Here is a 16,204-nt window from a genome sequence, read left to right on the forward strand (position 1 = left end):
GCAGCACATCACCTCCCTGCCCATCCCTGGGAGCATAACGTTGAGCTACTGAGGACAGACAAACCGTGTCCCTTAGCATGAAGAGCACTCAAGGAATAACTCTGTGTTAGTGCAATGTCATTTACTGCCATCCCCAGGCCCTTGGTGGCATCTCTAAATTGAGGGTGTGGTGGCAGAAGGTGCTTGAGGCACAGCTGGAAGTTGGTCAGAGCCCCAGCCTGGGACAACTCCAAGGCATGATCTGCAAACCCCACTGAGCAGCTGAATTTCAGCACTGATTGAGTCCTGTTAAACATCTTCATTGATGACCTGGATGAGGGGATCAGATGTACCCTCAGTAAGGTCACACACAACACAAAGTTTGGTGGGAGTGTTCATCTGCTGGATGGTAGGAAGGCTCTGCAGAAGGATCTGTAACACCAGGGGAGGCTCAGCTTGGACACCAGGAGGAATTTCTTCACAGAAGGGGTTGTCAAACATTGGAAGGGCCCAGGAGGTGATGGAGTCACCATCCCTGGAGGTGTTCAAGGAATGACTGGGCTGAGTGCCATGGTGGTGACCACTCACAGGTTGGACTCGATGATCTTGCAGCTCTTTCCCAACCTAAATGTTTCTGTGTGTCTGTGATCTGGTGCTGCACAGCAGCTTCCCCAGAGCAGGATGTGCTCCTCCACAGAAACCCTCACAGCAGGTAAAAGGGTGAGGGGGTTGCAAGGTACCAAGCAGGCATATATCCCAAAAGGTGGGAGGAAACACTTTCCTGCCATCTCCACATGCAGTGAAGCCAAGCCACCAGCACTCCATGCTAAAAGAGCTCATCAATCCCTTGGCTTCTGTAATTTCCATGTCCAAGTGGCCTCTCTCCTCTCTCTTGTCACCACTCAGCAGAGGAGTGGCTTCGCCATGGCACCCCAGTGCTGCAGAAGGTGACACATGGCAAGGTGGGGGCAGGAGCTGGCTGTACCCAGAAATTCAGAAATGCTCTGAGCTGGGACACAGCAGTGATAACAAACTAACTGCAGAGTGTCCCTGTGTAACTCAGTGTGCAGCTCACAGACAATCTGTTCTAGGCCTGCATTTCATGGCAATGAGATCAGCTGTTGGACTGCTGAGCAAAACCCTCTGCAGCAGCTCACAACTCACCCAGGAAGTTTGGGAACAATTATGTGGGAGATGTTCTTTTGTAACTTGGCATTTCAAAGAGAGCCTTGTTCCAGCATCCTGACTCCTCAGAGGATCATGAGGAGCAACTGTAAGTGCAGAAGTTGTCAGCTCAAAGCACAGAAGAGGTCAGGAAGAAAGAGGCCCAGTCCTTGCAGGAGTCTTGTGTTCCTTTTGACTTCTTCCCTCTAAAAATCCTGAGAAGCTTCTGTCCCAGTAGGGAAAGGGTGAGCAGTGCAACAAAGCTCTTCCTGGGAAGAATTCTAGGTTTCCTGAGTGGGAGTAATTCAGAAGGAGCAGGTGGTTGTACACAATTCTTCACCTCCATGCTTCTCCAACCCATCCCACACCACATCATCCTTCCACAGGCTTCTGCTGCCGTTTACAGCCTCAGCAGATGCACACAAAGCCACTGGCCAAGTCCAGGTCATGCTTTTCTGCTGACCCAACTGTTGGTATTCATCCATCCTGACTCTCTTCAGGCAGGTTGGTGCTTACACTCCAGCTGATCAGCTCGTGCACTGCTGCCTCCTGATCAATGCCCACAAAAGGTACCCACAGCCCTGGCAGTGGCAGGGAGGGGAAGGCAAAAGCAAAAAAAAAAGGATGGCAAAGGATGTACAATGTTATACAGATGGTTTATTCTAGACACAGACTCTACACCTCTGCTCTGTCTCCTAAGGGTGCAGATGCTATCTCAGTTTCAGTGGTGCTGTGTGTTTTCCCAAATGCCATCTTGAGCTATGATTACTGACACTGCTGGTAGCTCTTTTCTGACCCAGGGACTGGAATGAATATCTTAGAGTAAACAGTGTCTTATTAAGGCACTTAAAGGTAGCAAAAGGAACTTAAATCAGAAACCCCCAGCTATCAAGTAAGCAGATGAAGTGAAACTCATTAAAAGCTAAAACACAGCACATAGCTAAAGCTGAAAGGATCAACCACCAAAATTTCATCTCTTTCTTGAAGACATTTCAAGCTGTTCCTTGCAGCAGAATCACTACCAGATTTCTTTGCAGAAGCTGAAATTCTTGGCAATCTTAGCAGTTGCTAATGTATTTCTGGCTATGCAGGACTGGATGCAACCTCAATCTTGATAAGACACTACCCAGCTTCTGCACATCACACCACACCAGCATGGGGGACAAAATGGCAAAATAAAGAGTTGCCAGCACCTTGCTGCCTTTATTTACAAAATCAGAGCTAAGGAGGTGAGACCTCAGGCTCTCAGTGAACACCAAACCCTCCCTCTGGGCACAGCCAGGCACCTGAGGGACACCAGGAATTCTTTAAGAGTAGAAAGGAAACAGGTACTTACAATCTGCTTCTGTTTTAGTGGTTTCACTGAAAAACTGCCATCAACGTGCTAGCAGGAAAAAAAAAAGACATTAAAACATGAAATAGCTGCAGTGCACAAATCATAATGGGCTCATTTCAGAGCTGGTGTCTGCAAGCTAAGGGGACAGTGGGGTTTGTATCAGCCTGGATGGCAGCATCCCTCCCAGCAGAGTTACTGGAACAGGGTACTGGGGAGCTACTGGTCTGCTCCAGAGCAGAGCCAGGTTGGCTTGGCTGAAGTTAAACCTGGCTGAAGTGGCTCAGAGCCCACACAAAACTCCCCTGGCACACTCCCTGGATGCTTTCAGACTGCAAGCAGTCCAGCTGGGTGCAGACACTTGCAGCCAGTCCAGCAAGACTTGGTGGGGGATATTTGTTTGTACCCTAACACCAAATGACAGAGTCACTCGAGGGCAGAGCCCTGACAGAGCAAGGGGCTGCCATGAGGCTGAGAACCAGCTTTGTCCACTGGATGGAGTCAGAAACAAGTCCCATGTGCTCCACATCCTCAGAGCTGGGAGCCTTTCCTTTGCTCAGTGGCAGCAGGAACAGCTGGAACAATTCTGTGTGTGCCTGGTGCCACAATTAGTGATGGGAGATGTGTGCCAGTTCTACTTTCCCCATCACCCACAAGGGCCACTAAAGAAACCAACTCCCCTGGCACAGCCTAGAGAGCAGCAAAGGAGACTCAGGGGATGCTCAGCAGGTCCTGGGAACACTGCAGGTCTGCAGGAGTCTCAGGAGGAAGGGACAACAACATCACACCCCAGACAAAACAGTCCTGTTTTCAGGCAAACAAGTTTCTGCCTTTGGAGGAGCTGCAAGGTCAGACTACACACAGAATCAAGGTTATTCCTCTGATCTTAAAGATACATACAAATAGCAAGTTACCAAGTCCTGCTGCTCTGTTTTTCCTCTGAACAAGCTCTGGGGATCAGCAGTGCTCATTTATCAAGGACCTCCCCCAGATTTATGGATCTACACTTCAAAAGCTGCAATTACTTTAAGGATGGGGAATATATTTTAACCAAACAGGGAACATGAAGAACTCAACATGTACTTTGCCTTGTGACTTTTCATTAAAAGGGAGATTTTAATCTTGTTTTAAGCATTCAGTGGAAGATGAGAGATAAGAAGTGGCTGGAGTATGACTGAAGGATTCCAGTGTGCTGGTTTTTCACATCAGCCAGAGGAAACTACAATAACATCCCTGCCCTGCTCCTAGGGGTGCTGCAGCTGACTCCTCTCATTTCTGACACATGTCCAATGGCCAGGAGTAAAGCTACCTACAAAGCCAGTGCTCAGAGCAGCCTTTCTAACAGGGAAAACTCACTTTCTTCACAGATCAAGTCCAATTAAAAAAGCAACCTAGAGAATCTCCCAGCCATATGCTTCCTTAGGACTGACTGTGCTTGCCATGCCCTCTGACTCAGCTTGTCACCATCCCCATTATCCACCTCAGAGGAACAGAATTAGGACCTGGCAGGCACCAGGCACACTGAGATACACAAGTCAGCCACCTGCCAGCTGGGAAATGGGGAATTTCCAATAGCACAGCACTGATGCTGCTCCCCTCTACATTCCCAGCTCTGCTCCAGCAGCTCTTGCCTCACCTCAGCATGTCACTGCAAGTATCCCCTGCCCAGAAAATGTGTCTGCAGTGTTACCACAACCAGACACAACAGGGTTAGGCCCAGTTATGGATATTGCAACTGTTTTCAGGGTCCAGTTACCAAGGGAAGAGAGTTTGTCATCAAGGCTTGTGCACACAGCTTGGCCTTACCATGTAGGCAGGGCTCAGTTCCATCAAACACCCACTCACAAGCAGTGGAACTCAGCCTTTACACAGGGTGCATCCCAATCCTTGCTCCTGGGTGTAAACTCAGGCCTAACAATAGTGCAACAGGGTCTGGACACAGCAGATCCAGTTCTGCAAAAATCATGGAGCCCTGGAAAACTGCATGGCAGCAGCCATGGCCAACACCTTCCTCCCTGCATGGGAGCACAGGAAACACCCCTGCCATTCCCTGAGTGACCAGCTCAGGTACAAATGATCATTACAGGCTGCTCAGAGCTGCTGCAAATGATTCCTTGTACTACAGCAGCAGCCAGGAACCCCAGGCACAGGCCAGGACTCTGCTGTGCCAAGTGTTATATAAATACAAACCAATGACCCGTGGAAATGTTTACATACACAAGAACAGGGACAGAGGGATGAAAAAACCCTCATTTACCTTTTCAAATGCAGCCAGAAGAACATGGGCATGACCAGTGACCTCAACCACCACTGCAAAAAGAGAAAGGGCAAAACTGGTTAAACCTCTCAAGCAGCACCAGCATAAAAGTATCCTGAGCTGAATTTTAGTCCACTTACAATGTCTGAGCTGCCATTTGTTCTATTTTCACCTTCTGCATTTAAAACTTCTCTTATCTTGTCATCAGGTGGGTTCAGAACAGAGCAAGAACAAAACCCTGCTGAGCCCTACACAACCATTCCTTCATTGTCCTGGGTGCTCCAAACTATCCCACCTCGTTAGCAGAGGTTGGAAAGGGACAGTAAAACAAAGCACTCAGTGGGATTCTCCTGTCCCCCGAAATTCCTGGGTTTAATTACCTGAATTTATCACAGAGCTATCTGGTTTAACAGCAATTGGCAGCACTTCCAGCCCTGTTACTTATCATTTTATTTCAGTCTGGTCAGACATGCTTATAAAACATTTATTTCTCATACTGACTTCAGACACTGCAACATCTCTGTCCAGCTTTCCACAAAGACAAACATTTTCCCTCTTCCAAACTTCCTTTTTAATCCCACAGCAATGGGAAGGGGCTGTCAGAGGTTTCAGTACTGCATTCCTGGCTGCTTCAGCAAATAGAGAGAAGAGGAGGTGAGGTACAATCCCAGCCTCTCTCACTCTGACTCTGAGGTTCTGTTCAGCTCCAGCTGGTTGGATCCTTTTCCTGAATCCTGTTCAGACTCCTCATATGGAAGTGGGAGACAGAGCTTGTGAAGGAGTCACAGAGGGAAGTGAAGAGGGCTGTGCTCAGCACAGGGAGCAGAGCTCTGCCTGGAAGGTGCAGCTCAGGGAAGCAACTCCTGCTCTGTCTAAAAGGGAAAGGAGCTCCACAGCTTCCTTTGAGCTCCAGAACAGCAGAGACAACAGAGGCTATGGCACTCAGACCATGTTTGGGACCAGCTGTATGAGACAGGGGAGATTTGCCTGCAGATGTGCTGGGTAACTGAGGTTGGTCATGGTAATTGGGGTGGAATCAGGGACACAACACAATGCAGAGAAGGGGGTTAAAACTGGGAATTCATCTGCTTGCTTCTCTCACTGCCAGCCAAGAGAAAGGCTGCTCTATGTCTCAGAGTAAACAAAATTCAGGTCCCTTCCCTCAGTGTGAATGGCCAAGGAAGGGGTAACAGCTCAGAGTGGTGAGAGCTGCTCTGTGCAGCACCTTTCCCTCCTGTTCTGTGCCTCTCCCTGGGATCAATCCCACTGGCAGGGCTCTCACTGCAGGCCATGGCAGAGTTCAGTCCAAACCAGCACCTCCCTCACTGCTATTTTAATTTACCATTCAACCTTATTTAACAGCTGTCATTTTCCAGGTGCTCCAAACACACCACACCAGCTCCTTCCAGTGCCATCAGTGAAAAAAAGAACCAAAATGCACAATTTCCTCACATCTTGCCCAAATGTCACACATTTTTGTGCTGATATTCTTTCCAGAAAGGGGATTTAAAAGCAGTTGGTTTTCTAGGTTATTAAAATAGATGGGAGTAGATTATTGGCTAAGGCTGGGCATGGTATATGCATAAATGTATGCTTCCCATACTGCCTCCTGTTCTATTTTTGATCCTTCTAGACAAGCCCAACATTACAGAGTATAAACACCTTGCCAGAAGTTCCATAAACAGAGGAAGCTGTTTTATATTTCTGGTCAAGAACTACACGTATATGTCGATTTTACTAAGGGTGCCTGAAATCACTAAAAATAGATGCACTTTGGAAGTAATTTCCTTTATGTTGCACTGTGCTTTGTTAGTCACACTTTAAATTGGCTTATACAGTTCTATTTCTGTCTGCTTGGAAGACTGTAAAACAATGTAATGAGTTTTTGAGCTTTTTCACATTTACAACATAAGAAACTGAGCAAGTGACTGACCCAAACAATATGATCAACATTGGATTTTTTTTCTTCTCTAATTATCTTAAATTTTGTACAAAATGTTACAGAAGTGAAATGCTGGTCCTCCTGACCATAAAAACTCCCAGTTTCAAAGAAAATGTGAGTTCCTTGTGCCCTGTTCATTGCTAACACTCCAGATGAGCCCAAAAGCACAATTCCCCTAAGGGAAATACCATCTATGGTGAATAATAATCTAAAAATAACACTCTAAATATTCACTGGACTACCCTCTCCAAAAGAGCAGTGTGCTTTAAAAAATAATCATCAATTAATCATAATTACAAATTATGATTAGTTTTTAATTATTTTTTAAAATTTAATCAACAATTATTTCTCCTGAAAGGTTATGCTCTTTTCTTATAACCATTCAACATCCTCAGAAAAAGCAAAATTTCAAACTGCTGAATGAAGCTGCATTTGGCTGAAGAGTGACCTGAGTACTTTAAAGCCATTTCCTTTTCTCTGCCCATTTCCAGGTTTTTAGGATGACAACTGACCCCTCCAAGAGGGAGAAAAGAGCAGCTCCACCCTTCTTGACCTATAAACTGCAAAAGCACAATCCAACAAGCAAGGATGTCATTTGCTCTAATTTGTGTGCCTGGCACTGGTGACAGAGCAGGAGCTCTCCTAAACACTATTCCAACACTAAATACCTGGCCATTTTCCCTGTAAAACAATGAAGGCTATTTTTAAAAGTATGGTTTTTATGTGGTTAGCTTGGCCCTTTTAATAAAGGGAAGTTATGGTGATCTCTTGAAGTATTTTTATTCTGGAAAGGCTCCCCAAGGAGGCCAGTCCTGAAAGGGGTCACATAAACTCAGAGAGAGCCAGGAGAAGACCATGGGAACAGAAAATCAACTCTTACCATCCCCTTCATCCACCACTGCTCTGATGACCACAGGGAACACGCCACGGTCCAAGTCAAAGTTCAGCTGAGGGAAAGAAATGAGCTGAGGTTACACAATTCACAGCAAACCTGCCTGAAGACCACACTGAGATTATGTCAGCTCAGTGAGGGGCCCTTCTGACACACCCCCAGCTCCTGGTCCCAAAAGGACACACAGAGCAGGAGTGTGGCCACAGCTCCCTTCACAGAGAGCAGCAAGCACAACTCCCCCAGGAAGTGAGAAAACTCAGAGAATAAAAATGATTCTTATCTCCACTTGCTGCATCTGTTGTTCAGCACATGTAGAATGTGTTATGAAGATTGTTTACCAAAGAAAGATTTCTTAATTGGACACTGATGATGGTTGTTTACATTGAGTGACCAATTAGGTCAAAGTTGTATTGTGACTGTCTGTAAGGGTCACAGGATTTTCTTTAGCATAATTTGATATAGTGTAATATAGTATAGTAGAGCTTAATAAAGCTTTTCTTCAGCCTTCTGAAATCATGGAGTCAGAGCACATTATTCCCCAGATGGGGATCATCCTACATCAATACAGGAGGATTTAAAATTCCAGGCACCAACTTTAAAAAGGAGTCAACTCCAACATACACACACTGACGTGGCACTGAGCACCAGCAAAGCAAGGCAAAGGATGTCAGCTGGAATTCCTAATGGTATTTAATTCTCATTAATTCATGGATCCTAAAAGACTTCTGAGTGATTTGTAGTAGAACAAGTTTCTCAAAATATATCCAGTGCCACAACTTTGCCTCCACACAACAGGATACATTGGCCTCAGCACAGCAGCACATTGTGCCCCCAACACCACAAAGAGACCCTGGCTCTGCTATGCAGTTCCTGAAGACATAAGAGCAAAATCTGCAAAACTTCAAGCTCACACAACACTTTAAGGAAACACAGGACTGATTTTCATCTCTTGGCATATCATGAAATGCAGGTCCTTGAGTTTCTAATTGGTGAGAGTGAAAATTTGAGTGCAAGGGAAACAGTCTCAGTTTCTCCCTTTGCCCTACACTTCATTAATGCACATCAAAAGCTCTGTGTCATCTTAGAAATACAAGGAAAAGGCAACCTTACAAACACTGTCCTAAGCCAGGAAAGGAAGTGGCTCAGGGACTGGATTTCTGTTGCTTTTGTTAATTACCAGCTTGGATGGTTTTGTCTCATCTCTTGCCAAGACTGAAAAAAAGATGTCATTTCACCCTGATGCTCCAGGTAATGTTTTCAGTTTCTCCATGAAAACTGAGACCCAGTTCCAGGTGCTGCACCAGTTCAGACAGTGCTTTGGGGTTTCCACAGCCCCAACATCATCTGCAGCCTGATTTGCTCGAGTTCCTCAAAAGAGAAACCATTTGAAGGGAAAGTCACATCACAGAACTGAGGTTGCTTTACCATATAAATTCCAGTGTTCTTGAACAAAAGGCCTCTTTAAGACACCATTTCACATTCACTTTTAGGGCCCTGAACACAACTCACTCAACACAAGCCATACTCTATAATTTCTAAGCAAATCAGTAAATGAGAAGATAAAATAAACTTTTATAAAGCTTTTCACAGAACAACCCAACATAACATCAGTCTCCCTTCTTCCCCAGCCAAGATCTACGTCATATCCGAGTATTACACTAAACAAAAACATGAAATAAATCTGGGAGTTTTGAACAACACCAATAACAAAGCTGGAAAGAAATCTGAAATGTCAATTGCACACAGCTAAGACAGTGCCAGCTGTGTCAGATAAAAGTGCTGCATTTTTGTGGCCAGTTGGGAAGATTTAGGACAAGGACCAATATGTAACACAGAGCTGACACGGGAGGGGAAACTCTTTGGAATCACAGTGCTTGTTCCACATTTTTTCCAGCTCCCAGTAACACCAATGAAAAAAAAAGAAACAGAGGATGCAGCAGAACAAGTAAAGAGAGCTGGAAACTCATTTTTCTTTTAAGCTGTCAAAGGGATATGACTTTAGTACTTGAGTTAAAACCTTGCTGACAGGAACAAAAGTAAAAATTAAGCTTCTCAATTCTTTAAGAAGAAAGGGAACTGAGCTCTCTCAGACAACAGAAGGGATTGAAAAGCAGCTCTTCCAGGCTTTTGTAGGCTGAACTTGTGAAATCATCTATTGGCAGAGAAGCCAAGACATCAGGAGACCAGACTCTGCAGGCTCTTGGTAACCACCACGGCATTTGTTAAGGCACGGGACTGATTATAGCTGTAACTGTAACTTCAGGACAATAGCTATTCAATCTTTCAAATACATGAAAGATTACTTTTTTTTTTTCCTTTTTACCCCTTTATTTCTTTTTTTTTTTTTTTTTTTTTAATAGGTAGAGTTATCTACCAAGGTTCACATACAAAATACACCTGCACATGTTTGGGTCAGGAAATGAGCAGCATTATCAGTGTGCACTTCCTGGGAGAGGAACCAATATATTAGCAACAGCCACAGAACAATTACTCTGCCTTTGAAACATCTTACCACAATTCTGCACAGAGCAGGGGAAAGACCAAGGCTTTCCTTCCCTATGCCATGTGCAGGGGAAGCCTTTGGGTGAAAGTTTTAAAGCTCAGAAATGAGATGTGCTTACTGCCCATGTTGGAATTTTGCAGATACCAAAGATACCAAAATTAACAGCACTTCACAAATCTTGCTATGCAGAAAAGCCACAAACCTTAATTAAAACCAAGCCCTGGTCTGTTTGCAGTTATGGGTTAAATTAAGAAGAGGAAAACATTCCCTCATTCAGGATTAATGAATGCACCAGTGTAAATCTGCCCCAGAAGGAGAATATCCCTTCACAACACTGTAGTGCTACAGGATAGTTCAGGATGTGGGCCTTTAACTGAACAGGACTCTTCCAGAGCAGTGGTCTCCACACTATTCTGACTATTCATCCCATCAGTAACATGTTTTGAGCACATATTCCCAAGATATGTGTGTTTATCATCTGTGGGTTATATACATGTAGTTCTGAAGTCCTTGCCACACCCCAATGAATTTTAGAGACCACTGTTCTAGTGAACCACCCAAAAAACCCCCAAAATCTTCCAACTAAAACCCACAAAAACAGAGATCCTGACAGACATTTGTTCCCACAAGCTCTTTGGCTGGCAGGGAGGGGAAGGCCAAGGAAAGCAGGTTTTCCAGGAAAAGCTCCAGTGGCAATCTCTGCAGCCTCCCTCCTAAATCAGCTGATCACTGATATCAAAATCACTTCTCTGGATTTCCTTTCCTCCTTTCCTGGCCTGATCTGCCTGCCAAGTTCCCATACTGCTCCTCCCAGGGCAGTACCCACAAAACACACTGGAGGAGCTGGGAGAAAGTGTCCCCCAGCCATAGTGGGGGACAGCACTAAACAGAGCCCAGTGCTTTGGGGACAACAGGGTGTGGAAAGAAGGGGACACTGAGAACACACTTACCTCATCATCCTTCCACTCTGAGAAATCAATCTTGAAGGAAGGCAGGGAGAATTGCTGGCTTACCCCTCTCTTGTAGTGAACTGTCTCAGACTGCAGAGAGGGATTCTTTGTGCTGTATCTGAGGGAAGGGGAAAGGAAAACTCAGTGTGACCAAGGACTGCTCCCTGCCCTGCTCTTGCTCACTCGGCCTCTCAGGAATCACAAGTGGCAGCTCTAAGGGCAGAGCTGGCAGGGGCTGGCAGCCATTCAGTGGGGACACAAAGAGGGGAGGGGAAGGTCAAAGCAAGAAGGTGAGCACAGGAAAGAGAAAGCAGCGCAGACAGGCAAGGTCTGATCGTGTCCATACTGACCTGCCTGGGTGCTGATACAGGGGGTGCAGCAGGTTGGCAAAGGCCTGCTCCCTAAATCCATGGCCTAGCTTTAGGCTGGCTTTAGGCTGGCTTTGAGCCCAGCACAGTCCTGATTTCTGCAGGAATCCCAGGAAGAACGAGCTATGACCTAACACAGGGAATAGACAACCCAGCATGGTGCTGAAAGCTCTCCTGTGCCTCCATGGGACAGCTCCACAGGGGGAAATGCTGCTTGGCTTCCACCATCCTGCTGAGCCTTCAATCCACCCCTCAAGCCCTCCTGTGCTTCCCCAGGGGTGATGCAGGGCTACCAACAGCACCTGAGAGACACCAGCCATCCTCCACCCCAACCATCACAATTCTTCCACTGTCCCAAAGCTCGTCACTGAAACACCAGCACTGCCAGGCTGGAATAACATCTGGAATGGGACCACAGCTGCCATCCACCATCTTCTGCACCCTGAGCCCACCTGGTGCTGTCCTCCCCAGGAGGCATTTCCTTGCCCATTCCCCCTCTCTGAAGGGTGATGTCTTGAGCTAGATGTGCACGGCCTCTCCCCGTTCTGGCACAGGAGAGGAGGCAGTGAACCCCAAAGCAGGGTGGGAACAGCTGAAGCTGCCTTTACCACCAAAGCCTTTCTTGTCAAATGAGCAACTGTGTGCTCAGAGCACACTGACAAACTGGAGAGAAGGTGAGAGATCCCCTGCCCAAGAGACACTGCAGCAACATCCTCCCTCAGCACTGTGACAAGACAGGCTCCAGCCCCACAAAAAAAATCCTCTGCCTTTCTCTGGAAAACTCCAACAGCTCCTGCATCCTCTGAGGATCCAGAAGGTCAAGTGTCACAAGATCCATGTTAAATGCTGGGAGGTCGTGACAAAGGGCAGGTTCACCATGTGCACTCTGCTCTCTGCATTAAGTTATTTATGACAGTACCCTCAGAGCCCCTCCTGCACTGAGCTGAAATTGTGCTGCTTTACTAGAAGGTCTCACTCCATCCTTTGCATTTCAAGCATGGTGTGGGGGAGATCAGAGTGACAGGTCTTTTATATGTGAATTACAGAGCAAGCAATTGAGTGAAGTTTTATTTACTGAGTTGTCAAGCACAATGAATAGAGCAAGCCTGTATCTAGCTCCTTTTGTGGTGCTCTCAAAGCTTCCCAGCTCTGCAGAGAGGCACAATTCTCCCTCCACAGCTGGGAAAGCAGGAGATGGAAGAGTGACTTATCTAAGGTGACAGCAAGTCAGGAACTTACTGGAAATAAAGTGCAGGGGAGAGAGTGGAGGTGGGAAAGGGGTGTAAACATGATGCTGCTGAGTGCCAGGAATGCTGGAGGACCTGCATTTACAGCATCAGAAACCCAAACTAGGCTGCAACAGAAAAACAAATAACACTCTTCCAAGGAGGACAGGGCAGAATGATACTCACATTGACTCGCTGCTCTCACCATCCCTGGGAAAAGAAATAAACCAGGCACAGAGGTTTTCTGAGCTGAAGAGCAGGACAAAATTATTAAGGAGGCTTCCCCAAGTGAGCTTTATGCCTCAGACTGTGTGACTGCCTGGCCCCCATTGCCAAAACACATCAGACTGGGATCTGAACAGCCAGATAAATCTGAGCACCTCCAGCCAGTGGGCTGCTGAATTCCCTGCCAGTCTGATGGCCCCTGACTGCCTCACAGAAATGGATCCTCCTTTGGGATGCAAAGGTTCCAATGGGATGCAAAGGCTCTCTGCACAAGACAACACTCCCTGTGCTACACAGGAGGGAAACTTGACAAGCAGATATCAAAGCAGATATCCGGCATATCAGGGTCTAAGGGGCCTCTACCCATCCCCTGCCCCTCTGGTTGGCATCTGCTCTCTTCACAGTTATCTATTCCCTGCCTGTGCTGCTGGGGGCTCACAGCAAACAACAGCAGGGAAGCTCTGTAAGCTGTGCAGATGTGTTACAGAAAAAGAGAACATGTATCAAAGAATAAAGGACAGCAGAGAAGCAACATGCTGCCTCTCTCTGCAGGAAGTGTGAAAGCTGAATGTTTGGGCTGCTGTTGTTCAGACTGGATTGCTCAGGCCAGGCCTCCATCCAGAGGAGGACAAAACCACCTTGTGAGCACTGGGAGCTGATGACAGTGGAGAAGTGAGGGGGGTCTGTCCTATAAGGTCAGGAGCACACAGAAATCTTCTGTCACATTATTTTAAACCTGTTTGTTTGCTCAGGTACCCCTGACAGCATGAGAATCACAAGCAGCCTGAAGTACCCCACTGCTGGTGGCAGCAGCAGCCCTCAGCTCTGTCCTCAGGGTTCATGCAGCCCATCTCCTGTGAGCTCTGTGACACATCTTTACTCACAAAAAGCAAACTTCACTCTGCACTGACTCCTTCTTCCCACATGTCAGACCCTCTAAAGCCAGCTGTGTATCAGAGAACCAGCAGATAGATAAGAGGCCTGTGACTATATCCCAGTGATTCCTGAGAGAACTGGAACAAACTAAAATTATTCCCCAGTCTCACTTTTCCTCTGTCAGCTGAGAAGCACTCACTGCCTGCATGGAGAACTCAGTCTGTGGCACCTGCAGACCCTAAGCAGCTCCCTAGTCAGAAGTGCCATGCAGAGTTTGGCTAAGCAGAACTAAACTTCTGCTGCTACATATTCACTGGGGTGTTTCCCCCTTCCTCATCCCTGGTGTGTGCCTGGGGAAGTTCTCAGCAGGGCACCAGTGCCAGCTCCTGCAGATTTCCCCACTGCTGTGCTCCCTTCTCAGCTGTGCCTGGCACTGGGGCTGTGCTGGGCAGTCTGAGGGCAGCTCCTGCTCCCACTGGGACCCCTGACTGAGAAGTGCCACACAGGGATCCTTGCCAGGCTGCCTGACTTACACAGAGCACTGTGCAGACCCCATTCCTCAGGAAAAGCAGGATGGAAGGAGCAATGTTGCAACTAGAAATGGCTGAGAGAATCTGTGCTTTGAAGATCCTGCAGCCAAAACAAGAGTTCTCTCTCTTTAGCAGCAGCTAAACGTGTTTCATGGCAATCTGTAGTGAACTAAGGACCAGGAGAGATCCAGAGGCTACTCAGGAAACAATTCTGTCACTGCCACAGTCTGTGACTGCCTGGCAGCTCCATGTTCTCTTACAGGTGATGAGGAAGGAGTTAGTCAAGCTCTGCTGGTGTTCAAAGGGACAGGAGGTGATGTGGAACAAGCCTCCTCTGCTCCTCTCTCCCACCTGCTCATTCCCCTTTCATCTGAGGAGGATCCCACAGGTCAGCTTTTGGGGAAGAGGGAAGCTGAGCAAATGTTTCAACTCTAAGTGATTTTTACTGATAATAGAAACACTACCAAACTAGAGAATTAGACAAGATCCAGCCCACAGAGGCTCCCACAAGGAGCTTGGAGGTTACCCAGGTGCTAAGGCATTGCAATCTCTGAGAGTCTTCTCTTCCCCTCCTGCTTCCTTCAGGACTGAGTCTCCACTCCAAGCAAGGCAAAGACAACCCCCTCCCCACACAGCTGAAACCCCAGTGCCCAGATTCCCCCCCAGCCCCTGCAGAGCTCTCTTATAAACCACCCTTCCAGCTCCAGCCAGGCTTCAGAGCTCACACAACAGCTACACACAGAGGCACAAAGGCCACAGCTCTTAAGACAGACAGAGGGTTTGTGTGCTTGCTGCAATCTATAGAATTTGGCTCTCCATCCTGTGAACTCTGCACACTCCAGTGTTGCCTTGGGGACTGGTGTGTGCCTGGATCAAAGCCACAAAGGCTGTTCCTATAGCAAAACCCAGCACTCGCCTCTGATTTCTTCACACAGAAGAAACCTCTGCACAAAGAATTCATATTAATCACCACAGCCAAAAGCAGCAAGAGCACCTTTCAAAGGCCCTGAGCAGACAGAGGCTATTAAATAACCAAAGGGATAGCTGAGTGCCTCAGTCTCCTACACAGGCTTGAATGAAAACAGCCGTGTGCTGATTTGGATTTCATTTTGAGACCCAACTCCTCCAACTTCCACACCAGGCAGAGCAGGGAATCATTGCAGGGTCATGTCCCCCATCAGCTCAGGAAACTGTGGGAGGAGGTTTGGGATGAGTGTAGTGGGCATTGCAAAACAAACAAGGAAATGGGGTTTATTTTTTTAATAAATCCATTTGCACATCAGCAACACAAACAGCACAGCCCCGGAAAGGGCAAGGATTGCAGAGCTAGACTGACCTATTTTCATTCTGTTTTCTCTTTATAGTGAGAAAATAGAACTTGGCAACAGCACTGGGATATGGGAGAGAATCTTTTGTGTCCAAAAAGGAAGATGCTTTTCATAAGAAAGGGCTGCAAGGCTCCAAGCTCTCACGTCATATTTATCATGAGCTCCTCATCTGCCTGGATTGCTCATGCCTTCAGAACTGGCTCTTTTAAGTGCTTCCAGCTCCAGGCTTGGTTTGACTTCTTCCCCTGAGGAAAGAACTGCTGCTGTCATGTTTGAACTGCACAATCCTTCCTGCTAGTCAGCAGGACACCTACAGCTGCAACAGTCCCAGGGGCCCTGCCAGGAGCAGGCTAATGGTGTGCACATCCAGGATTCTGCCACACAAGGCAGGGAGGCACTCATAAAAAGAGAATACAAATATCCCTGCAGCCTGCTCCAAAAACACACTTGTCTCCCAAACCAGGGGATCTAAGGTACAAACACATGAACCAGTTACTGCAGGAGGAGGCAGGCTACAACTGGGAGTCTTTGAACTATTCTCTGTGAGCTGCTGCCAGTCCCACAATGGAAATGCAATGCAGAGTACCCTCTCCTTTATCTGGAGGGAAATTACATTATTACTAGTGAGCAG

General features: G+C 47.0%; 1 protein-coding gene across 8 annotated transcripts in view; it reads right to left on the minus strand.

The window, feature by feature from the left end:
• The window catches only part of MGRN1 (mahogunin ring finger 1), a 49,830-nt gene that overhangs the window by 11,691 nt on the left and 21,935 nt on the right, over positions 1-16,204 (minus strand). For 4 of the 8 annotated variants that reach the window (XR_010029962.1, XM_063171210.1, XM_063171213.1 and 1 more), the window contains exons 5-9: positions 12,801-12,824; positions 11,021-11,138; positions 7,556-7,622; positions 4,734-4,786; positions 2,480-2,527 (exon numbers count right to left, since the gene is read on the minus strand). Coding sequence is in view for 7 of the 8 variants with exons in the window: in XM_063171210.1 (XP_063027280.1) it covers positions 2,480-2,527; positions 4,734-4,786; positions 7,556-7,622; positions 11,021-11,138; positions 12,801-12,824 (310 nt within the window). In the remaining variant the exon portion in view is untranslated. The remainder of the gene's footprint in view (positions 1-2,479; positions 2,528-4,733; positions 4,787-7,555; positions 7,623-11,020; positions 11,139-12,800; positions 12,825-16,204) is intronic. The other 4 variants (XM_063171211.1, XM_063171215.1, XM_063171216.1 and 1 more) reach the window with 1 other exon arrangement.

This window comes from Melospiza melodia, chromosome 18 (genome assembly GCF_035770615.1).
Source record: "Melospiza melodia melodia isolate bMelMel2 chromosome 18, bMelMel2.pri, whole genome shotgun sequence".
Taxonomy (NCBI): Eukaryota; Metazoa; Chordata; class Aves; order Passeriformes; family Passerellidae; genus Melospiza; species Melospiza melodia.